Source organism: Mytilus edulis, chromosome 14, assembly GCF_963676685.1.
Source record: "Mytilus edulis chromosome 14, xbMytEdul2.2, whole genome shotgun sequence".
NCBI lineage: Eukaryota > Metazoa > Mollusca > Bivalvia > Mytilida > Mytilidae > Mytilus > Mytilus edulis.
In genome coordinates, this window is record NC_092357.1 from 14,410,576 (window position 1) to 14,422,075 (window position 11,500).

The following is an 11,500-nucleotide window of genomic DNA, read 5'->3' on the forward strand; positions in this document are numbered from 1 at the left end:
CAAATTTCAGCGACAAACATTATCGTGTTCATGTGAATAAGACCATGCATTACTGATAAATTTCTGTCAAAACTGAACTTTTGTATTTTACTTCTACTGGTTATATAAAACATCAAGTGTAAACACAATTTCTTCTGATTACATTTTGGATTCTTATTTTGGCCACTGTTATACAATAAACACACAACAGACGCCCCAAAGGGGTATACTAGTATTGTAAAACTTTTAATAACAAGTGTGTATAGTGGAACTTACCTATATTCTTATTCTCAACGACGTTATATTCCTGTTCAATAACATTAGTATAGCTCTTTGTGTATAAAGTAACAGATTTTACCAATCCTGTTATACTGCTAGGTCCCTAATAGTAGAAATGTTTATAATAAACACAATATATCAATGTCAACAAATTAACCATATATATTGTCTTATAAACATGTAATATCTGGTAGGAATCCAAATTCATGTCAAGTTAATTCAAGGTAAATTGTTGGAACAAAAACAAACTTACTGTTATTATTGTGAAGTCAAATTAGATGGATAACAAAAAAAAAGTTCTTCGGTGTTCTGGTTATCAATAAAGGAGATTGGAACACTGGAACACCTCCGACTGCCTATATAGTATGTTCTGCGTATTGTTGTCGATAATTGATAAAGCTACCAAGTTTATAATGTCCGTGCTGAACCCCCCCCCCCCCCCAAAAAAAAGAAGTAAAGTAAAAGTAAAGAAGCATTAACACAATATCAAATTCATTATCATTATAAAGAATTCAAAGGGGAAAACATTATTTCGCACTCTTATATAAAAATTGAAATAGTTTTTTTTTCTATATCTTTTATGTTATTGTGTCATGTCTTATAGAGTATAAGGTTTAGCAACAATTTTAACAACTTTATTAACTTTTCAGATAGAAATTCTCTATCGTGCTTTATCTTGTAAATTATAAAATTGGCATACCTTCAGTTTCAACTCATTCCAGTTGTTGCTGTTTTTATCATCCAGTAGACTGTTACAAAGGGAACCAAATATCTAGAATATTGAAGTGTACCTTTTATTCTATTTTAAGCCAAATTGATGAAATATCTTCCTGGTAACATGACCTATTACAAATTCAGCATATTCAATTACGTTACGTTTTGAGTATAAGTGACGGTGTAAATGAAGTAATATCTTCTAAACAATTCCAAACTCAAAGCTTTAAGATACTTAAACGTTTCGGACAATCTCCTTTGAATTGTTTATCATCTATCATAGTGGATGGAATATCGTAACGTAGATTATTTTTTGTTAAAACTACTTCAAATAAAGAACAAACATTATTTTTATAAATTTTCTTTACAATCTTGCCAAAATATTTTTTAAGCTTATGCTCTGGTGGGGCAAAATATATAAAATGATATGTCGAGTTTTCTGTAAGTTAAAATGTTTAAAAGAATTAGATTAACCTGCAGTTGCCTATTTCCTATTCAATACTTGAAAAAAGCTTAAAGCATTTTTTCCAATCAAGTACTTTAAACTTTTGAATCGATTGCATCTGAAAAAGCAAAAGACACACCTTGATCATGTTGATCGTCTTTAATATTATGATTTGCTTAAGTTGTGTTGTCTTGCTCACACATTGTTGTCAATATTATGGAATTTTGTGCGAATACCAAACAAGTTAGAATTTTTAATCTACAAATCTACAAAACCAGGTGACATCTTTCATATTCTACACAATGGAATGCCTGTAACAAATCAGTTAATGACAGTTGTTTTCCTTTCGTTTGCTGCGTTTTAGCTTTTGAAATAGCTATTTTATAAAGGACGTTCCGTTATTAGTTTTGCTAGGAGTTTTGTTATTTTACTTTTTTGTACATAATCGTTAGAATATGTTATTTCTAATTTCAGAAACACTCATCTTTGATTGAATGTGACAAAACCTCAGAGAGTTCGATGATTTTGTTATTTCACTCTTTTGTATATGATTTAAAATGTTATGCCTAATTTCAAAAACACTTATCCCTGATTGAATTAGACACAAACCTCAAGTTGATTGTCTGAAACTGCTGCTGTGTTTTTGGCTACATGCTCTGAAATGTCTTTCAATATTGCTGTTGATGTTGCCATGTCACCGCTTCTAAGATCATAAGACTCGCTCGTCAGATTATTTAGCTCGTTCAGAATATCATTTACTATTGAAGCAGTATTATCGCTATTCTGGAGCATACTTGCCTTAAATGCAAATAACTGGATCTATCAAACTTTAGAAGTATTTAAATCAGCGTTGCTACGATTTTTTACTAGTTTCAGAAGCTTTCATGTTCATTCATAAATGTGAAGTTCACAATCAGAAATATTTCCATTTTTTATGTTGTAATGACTTTAAGATTATCAATTTATAATTGTAGCAATGTTGTAAATAGTTTAGTTATTATTTTTATCTTGTTTTCAATTTTTCAGTGTTTTTGAAAAAAGAAAAAAAAAGTTGTCACTCATTCATTGAACATGTGCCGCTGCATTTTGTTGATATCTACATGATCTAGACAACACATTATTTTGGATTTGAATTACTAGTAATCAACACGGGTTTTCGTGGTTTTAGACATTTTGAAAATGTCAAGTAAATCCTGAAGTAATAATGTATTTCATTTGCTTTCAAACGTTCACTTTTTAGCCCTTTTAGCGACGGAAAATCTTCCAAAAACCAATATGAGCATCATTCCTAAATAATATAAATCAAGCACTGGTAGTCGAAAAGAACCCACAAATGAACTAAGTCGATGGAAGATCGAAGTTAACCATACAGCATTGCCACTAATAACGTATTAAAAAATGTTGAATAAACCTGAATATTTGTAATATTCAGGTTAAAAAACGGTTTATTGAAATAATTTCTTCAATATGATCCTTTTCCAGGTTTAAAAACTTTTTTAATACGCCTTTTTAATTTTCAATCGATTTTTCAAAGACTACCTTTGAATAACAGTACAGGACGGAACATGTTATGTACAATAAAATGGTAGTGAAAAATAATTTCTTAATACTTTTATTTGCATTTGGTGATACTAATTGGTTAAAGTTATTATTCGAGAGATATTAAGAATTGATGAACATTAAGAATTGATGAACATTAAATTTACCTGTTTTTGTAAATTTTGAATGGCCACACTTGTACATTGGCTGTTATCCGGTTCTTTCCATTGACCTCCTGTGCCACACAATCGGGAGACAGTACCAGTATAATTTCCAGTACACGCCATTTCAATTACAGTACCAACTTTAGTTTGGTCCCATTTTGTGTTGAATCTGTCGACATTCGTGAGACAAAATTCGGATGATTCTGCAATAACATTGATAAATAGTATACATAGATGCATAGAGATCGTCTGATACCATTTATTGTGCATATTGACATTGTTTAAAGAACGAAATTGTTTTTCTAAAAAAGCACCATAAGATAATTATCTGCCTCTAAATGACAAAGAAAGTACATAATAATGAAATGTTGCTATGCATACCAACTTCCCAAAGAATGTTCGAGGTAGCACCAACAAAGTAATAATTATTCGTGTACCCATGTGCTGACATTTTAAAATTCACTGCGTGTTAAACATATCAAATCACCGACAATTTTTTTATCTAGCCTCAGTGTCAGATTGCCTTTATAAGATTTGGCATTACTTTTAATAACATTTGTAACATGTGTAATGATAAGTGATCTATAATCTTCAGTTTGGTTGTCCTTTTAACAGTTTTGAATTTTTGTGACGATTTGGAATATATCAATAACATTAACGGTACCAATTTTTCTGCACCAGATGCGCATTTCGACAAATAATGTCTCTTCAGTGATGCTCGTGGCCAAAATATGTAAAATTCAAAGCTTATATAAAAGATGTAGAGCTATAATCCAAAAGTTCCAAAAAAGTATAGCCAAATCCGTGAAAGGAATCAGAGCTTTGCATGAGGGAGATAATTCAAAGTAGTTTAAAAAATAAAAAAATAAATAAATAAAGAGATCGAATGAAATGGTTGATAAGTTCAAAAAGTGTAGACACCTTTCTAATGGGGAATTTTCATTCTCAGTTATTACAAGAATAAAGAGATTTGATACCAAAACAGTTTATTCTTTCTCATATCTTGACTAACATCTAGATAAATAAAGGTCGGTTAAGTACACAACAACTTTTATAGCTGACTATGTGGTATGGGCTTTGCCCATTGTTGAAGGCCGTACCGTGACCTATATTTGTTAATGTCTGTGTCATTTTGGTCTTTTGTGGATAGTTGTTTCATTGGCAATCATACCACATCTTCTTTTTATATTAAGCTTCCCAAGTGAAAACTTTCTATGTCTATGAAGCAATATTCTAGCAGCGTCTGGATATGTTGTATACATCTCTCTGCTGATACGCTATTTCAGGGCTTGTGTTTCTTATCGTGATGTCGTAATTTCACCCCAGGTTTTAGTGGAGTTCGTGTTGTTTCTTATTTATTGTTTATAACTGTTGATGCAAATGTCCTTTGGTTTGGTGAGTCTTTGTTTCCTCCTTGGATTTGATTGTTACACACTATCATTGGATTATATGACCACACAACGGATGTCACATATGGAGCTGGATCTCCTTACCCTCCCGATGCACCTGAGATCGCCCCGGTCTTTAAGTGGGATTTGTTTTGTTCAGTCTGTAGTTTTCTATGTTTTGTTTTGAATACGTGTGTTTGCCTTGACGTTACTGATTAATTTCGACTATGAATTGGAATTCGTATCATTCGTCTCTGTTTCTGTAAGAAAAAGACAATAATCGACCAATAAATGCCGAAGTGGTGAAAAATCTCAATTTTAAGGATGTTCGCTACTCTGTTAAAAAATAACAAGCTTTTTAAAAGACTATTATGAATTGATAGTATATCAATAAAGAAACTAAAAAAGTAGAAAAAAATGGATGGTCTGTGTGCTCGTTTTTTAGATATAAGCCATTGAAAATTTGGCGGGAAATAATTCTCTCTAGATTTTTCATATATCTAACATGGTACCTTATTTGTTTCAAAAACTATGAAAAAATTACAAGAATTTTACAAAATTTTGAAATATGGCTTTTTAAACTTTATGTAATAATATTTTGAAAAGAAAAGTAGGGGTTAGTGGGCAAATTTTTTTAATCACAATACATGGATAAAACCAGAGGATTTCAAAAATCTGGCAAAAAATCAAAAAATGGAGGAGCAAACATCCTTAATTACACAATGCTGCTGGAATAAGATCTACAAAACTTATAACAAAGCTTATGTATATGCTTTCATTACAATACTGAATATTTTAAATGAGACCTTTAAAAACATTTTTTTTTGAAACTATATCTATTTGTCGGATAAGCAGTCTGCAAAAATAATGCAGATTACCTTTAATAAAGCGTCGTAACTGGAGTGACGCTCTTGATATACATACAATATGATAACCGACATTTAAAATCTGTCGATGTTATCATTCACGATCTAATTCATGTATAGTTCAATGAGAAAGATATAATAATACATAATTATATATCAGTTTTACAAACCATTGATTTAAATACCTCTTTAAGATTTTTAATGTTAAAATACAAAGTATGCACATATTTTATATATAAGTGTTTAGTAGATCATTTAACAATAGATTATTTCAAACATAATTATGTGGATTTATGGACCAGGTGTAAATAAAAAATATGCCCTCTTTGTTTCAGCGTTAAAAAACAAACAGCTGGCTTATATTTTATAGGAACTTAACCAAAGAAGTTTGATAGATATGCCTCAAACAAATCAAAGGCATTTTATAACTTTTGATGTTACTTGCTGTTCCTCGTCAAGCATAAAACCACACCACTCTATGGTTGTATTGATACCCTGTTTCTTCTTTTTTGTTTGTTTTCTTAAGCATGAATTGATCATGATTTCACAGCATACATTTATAAAGTATAGAACACATTTTCTTTAGTAAGTCACTTATTAAAAAACCAAATAAGACTTTTCATTTTTATGTTCAATAGTGCGAGCTATTTGAGATATTTACATTATATGGAATAAGATTACTACAACAATGCATTTACAAATTTGTTTGTGGTGCACTTTTGTTCATTGTTAAAAAGAGCTATTCAAATGAAATTCAATTGCATGGCCATGAAATCTTTAGCAATTCTTTTATCCTTATGTAAATATAATTTTTTATTCTGTAACTATATGTTTAAAAAATTAATCAATATAATAAACACCGGGTATTTTACAAAAGTTGAAATCCCTACAACATGCTTTTGAATAAAAGAAACTTAATTGTTTTAATAGTTATCAAAGGTAAGACGCGCGTTTCGTTTACATAAAACTCGTCAATAACGCTCAGAGCAAGATAGTTTAAGCTAAACAAGTACAAAGTTGACGAGCAATGAGGACCCAAAATTCCAGAAATACTAAAATAGTCGGTTGTAGAAACAGTAATGTGTTCATAGTACACGGATGCCCCATCTATCATATCTATGTTAAGTGGACCGTGAAAATGAGTGAAAATCTCTTATTTGGCATTTAAATTAGAAAGATAATGTCACAGGGAACATGTGTATTAAGTTTCAAGTTGTTCGGACTTCAACTTCAGCAAAAACTATACCTCGCCGAAAAACTTAAACCTGAAGCGGGACAGACGAACGAACGAACGGACGAACAAACGACGGACGGACGAACGGACGCAGAGAACAGAAAACATAATGCCCATAAATGGGGCATAAAAAACAAATTACTACATTACCTGTTTGTGATGCAATAATTTTGAACGACAATGTTTCGCATTTAGAATCTAAGCATCCTTTTACTGAAACAACTTTGAATGATATATCGTCGGTCTTCCCATGCAGACTATCTTGTTGCACACTATTCCTTAATTCGTCTACCACTGCATCAAGATCGACTGATTGTGTGATATTAACTGCATTTAAGTCATACGTTTTCCTATTTGCAAGAAATAATTCAATATAGATTTCTGTAGATAGATTATCACTCGAGTTAAAGTTTAGTTGAGAAAACCAGAGCACCCCCTTTTCTTGCCATTTAAGTTTAGTAGCTAGGTTTTCAACAATTTCTAAAGAGATCGTCGTCTCATCATTGAGCACTGAGCGACGACGTCTATCTAAAGCAGCTTTAGTGTAACTTATTGTCAAATCAAACTTTCGTAAGTCTTCGCCAAATGTTACATTTTGGTAAAAAGATTCTCTACAGTTTTTCAAAGTATTAAACATAGTATCAATAAATATATTTGTAGAATTATAAGACTGTTCCAAGGTTGATCTAATTGTCCAAAATACCTGGAAGAAGTCGGACGCAACGAGTTGACAAATAGAAACATCCAATAACGTCTTGTGTGGTTGTATATAACACAAACTATAAGAATCAATTAAAGCATTTTCAACTTCTGTGCATGACAGAGACCACCACGGACGCAGAGTTGGGAGAATGGAAAATTGTAAACATTTTCTCACTTCATTTATCCATTGTTTACCATTGTTTCCAATTTTTTCGGAATAGAGATTACACAAAGTTCTAGCGAATGTAAGTGCATTATTCATGCTAGTGCCATTACAACTGAATTTCCTTTGAAGACATTCCTTATACCATGAGCAATCTGTTCCCGATGGGATATAACAATTGGCAGCAAGTGCCTGTTCGGTGTAATTGCTGGATGAACACGAGCAATCCTCATAAACCGGACTAACCCATATACTGTAACCCTCATTCATACATGAACGATAGCAATAATTGCGTGATTTATCTGAACAAACAAATCTTCCCATTGTCATTGTTCTTATATACTCATGCAAAGTACATGTACCCCACTGATAACCATACGTTGAACTATAGAAACAGTCTATTATCCCATCTGGTCCTGTCTCTCCAGAGCATTTTCCACCAAACACAACAGGAAGAAAAATTACTAAAACAGAAATAAAATACATAGTCCACTAAGTTGCATGTGCAATAAATAGTAAATAAATTACGAAACGACAATGTTTAAAAGGCAGTATTCCAATTTGAGAAGAAACGTTTCAATCGAAAAATCTAAATCGGAAATGTGCGTTTCTGTTCAATCGTAGTCCTTTAAATGAACACACAGGGTAGCCAAGCATTTAAACTGCGAATTTAAATGCTGCAACGTACATCCAATCAAGTGGAAAAAATAGTATAAGGAGATAAAATTAGATTATAATTAAAGAATTCAAATCATGAAAAAGGCACAGTACAGTACTTTATCCGTCATTCAACTTTTCTGAGGATCAAGTTTGCACTAACGTTAATACAAATTTGGTTTTGTTTTTGAGTGGGAGGGACGTGATTTAGACGCGCGTTTGGTCTACATAAGAGTCATGAGAGACGCTCTTATGAAAAAAGTTGTTAAGCCAAACAGGTACAAAGTTGAAGAGCATTGAGGATCCAAAATTCCAAGTAATACTGCCTATTTTTCAGATAAGAAAATCCTTAGTTTTTTGAAAAATTCGAAGTTTTATAAACAGGAAATAAAAAAATTACCACAACATTGATATTCATGTCAACACCGAAGTGCTGACTTCTGAGCTTGTGATACCCCCGGGGGCGAAACGTCCACCAGCAGTGGAAAAGTTTGACTGATGTAACCCAATTTTTTAAGTTTAACTTCCTATGTCTGTATGTTTTGCTTACACCTTGTTGTCCATAAAATGATATTATATGTGACTGTCATACAATAAACTCATCATTGATACCAGGATTGAAATTTTGTTTTTGCGCGCAAGATTCACGTTTGGTCTTCAAACGACTCATCAGCGACGCTCGAATAAAAAAAATGTTAAAAATGCTAAATAAAGAACGAGGTTGAAAGACATTGAAGGAACAAGTGATAGGTGCAGCTAACAATTCAACCAACTTTAATCCACCATTTTCTATATAGGGAAATGCCTTTACTAAGTCAGAAATATGACAGCTGTTTCCTATCTGTTAGGTGTGTTGAGTTTTTAATTTTGCAATTTGATAGGAGACTTTCCGTTTTGAATTTACTTGAAATTTTGTATTTTTGTTATGATTTTGTTTTTTGTTTAACCTTGACTAACACTTAGACATTGACAGTGAGCGTTGGTTGGTTTTTTACAAACAAGATCCTTACAGCTTACCAATAGTGCGCTTCCATTTATACATTTCATGCAGCAATATTCAAGCATCGGCTGTATATGAATTATCTATCATCCAGTTGAAATATTTCAGGATTTTTTTTAAAAAGACAGATATTAATTGAAAGATAACGACACTTTCATATAAGACTTAATAGCTTACAAAAAGTCATTTGCTAAAACTTAACCTGATTCTTGATTTTTTTCTTTTAATTTGAGACCCAAAAAAAACCAATGCAAATATAGGGTAAAAGTCGGAGTCAGCCTTTTCACGCCATATCTTAAAAATCAAATATCTCGAAAAGGATCTCCTTGACATATCAATATTTTTTTAGCTTTTTTTGTTTCTTAACTCATACTCTTCTCATAAACAATATCAATTTTAATTACTTATTTTTCTAAATTTCACCTAAGTACATCCTTAATACAAATAAGGTAATAAAAATGAAATGGAATAACGAATATAGTCATCTTACCTTCTACATGATGAATAATCACCACAGCTCCACAACGATGAAAAATATATCTACATCATTTTAGTATAACTTGGTTTGTCACTTGTTTATGGTAAGTGTTGTATTAACAATCAAATATACATTACCGGTTGCTCGCTTGTCAGATATCAAATGTAGTATCATCCACGTACACAATGACGTAGTATGCTATTTAAGATTCAATATGCTAAATATCGCAAAAACCTGTTCGACATATGAACTTCGATCACAATCTGATGTTGGTTTTTTTTTTTTTCGTTTATGTGAATAACAAGTTATTTGTTTGTTTTCTAGGACTACATACCAGGAAACATATTGCTTGACATTTTTAATTACACATCATCACTGTATTAGTAAAACGATGCAAATTTATATTCAAAGATACTATTAACTTACAAATTATGAATGAAGTGTTCTTTGATGATAGAAAATGCACAGAAGATAAAGAAAAAAACATCAATTAATTATAAAATACGTTGACTAAGAATTGGACGTAAATAAAACAAATTAAAAAATATTATGCGTGGACACATATCCGTGTAGATAGTATGTTTGATTTTTGACAGTTTTGTGACAAAAACATTGTCTCTTTGGTTATCCCCATATTGTTCAATATTAAACTGTGTCCCACTAAAACTAAAATTATGTTGTGGCGGTTATTCGATATTTGGTTTTTATGTTCAAGATTATCATGGAGGGAATACTTTTTTTTACATGATATATGGATTCCCAAATACTAGTAGTTCGGTTACAATATGTTCCACTATATTGCTTTTGTTAAAATTATTAAATGAACACTACATTGCTGCACTAGATGGGATTTAAGTAACACATCAGCTGCATTTCTGCCTTATATGTGATTTTAAAATGCAAGGTGGTTTGTTAGAACCTGTGTGTATGTCAAAAGTAAAATAAAAAAAATACTGAACTCCGAGGAAAGTCCCTAATCAAATGACAAAACCAAAGGATAAAGCACATTAAATGAATGGACAACAACTGTCATATTCCTGACTTGGTAAAGGCATTTTCAAATGTAGAAAATTGTAGATTGGACCTGGTTTTATAGCGCGAACCCTCTCACTTTTATGACAATCAAATTCCGTTATTTTTACAACGATATGCGTGTACAAAAATTGGTAGGCGCAGCAATAGCTGTAATAGGAGGTCGACTCTTAGGTTAGGCATAATGTTAGCATAATGTTAGCATTCCAACAGCTGGCCGACCGACATACAGAATCCTGAAATAGTTATTGCCATTAATCTTAATGCATGTTCATAGAAATTTGATGCATGTAATCTACTCTAACGTCGGCCATCGATATTTGAGTTAACTTTTCAATGACATCAAACGGTTGGATCCTTTTAAATGGCTTTAGAAATAACGAGAACTCTATGAAATTGAAGTTTTAAATGCACTTGAGCATTTTGAATGTGTTTCGTATGTCCTAACTACAATCCCCTTCTCTTTTCACGAATGTGACTTACCTAATTAGACTATTTATCGGATTTGTAATGACATGAGCAAAACGAACGAGTGCCACATGTGAAACAGGATCTGCGTATCCTTCAAGGGTACCTGATATCACCACCAGCTTTTGGTGGGGTTCGTGTTGCTTAGTCTCTAGTGTTCTATGTTGTGTCTTGTGTACTTTTGTTTGTCTGGTTTTTCTTTTTCTTTTTTATTTTGCCATTGCGTTGTCAGCTTAATTTCAATCTATGAGTTATATTGTTCTTCTGGTATCTTTCGCTCCTCTTTCGTTTGATATGTTATTCCTCAGATTGACTCGGTGAATGATTGTATTGTTTTGCCTGTAGGTCATAAGGTCGATTCCCGACCGGGACAAACCACAAAGTTTACGAAA

At 32.0% G+C, this 11,500-nt stretch overlaps 1 protein-coding gene across 5 annotated transcripts in view; it reads right to left on the bottom strand.

Annotated features, from left to right (window-relative positions):
* Positions 1 to 9,974, bottom strand: part of LOC139503081 (adhesion G protein-coupled receptor B1-like) — a 35,049-nt gene extending 25,075 nt beyond the window's left edge. For 3 of the 5 annotated variants that reach the window (XM_071292756.1, XM_071292758.1, XM_071292757.1), the window contains exons 1-5: positions 6,759 to 8,130; positions 3,124 to 3,323; positions 2,027 to 2,215; positions 959 to 1,030; positions 256 to 361 (exon numbers count right to left, since the gene is read on the bottom strand). In XM_071292756.1, coding sequence (XP_071148857.1) covers positions 256 to 361; positions 959 to 1,030; positions 2,027 to 2,215; positions 3,124 to 3,323; positions 6,759 to 7,959 — 1,768 coding nt within the window. In that variant the 5' untranslated portion in view covers positions 7,960 to 8,130. Of the gene's footprint in view, positions 1 to 255; positions 362 to 958; positions 1,031 to 2,026; positions 2,216 to 3,123; positions 3,324 to 6,758; positions 8,131 to 9,620 lie in introns of those variants that run through there. The other 2 variants (XM_071292759.1, XM_071292760.1) reach the window with 1 other exon arrangement.
* Positions 9,975 to 11,500: the final 1,526 nt, after the last annotated feature.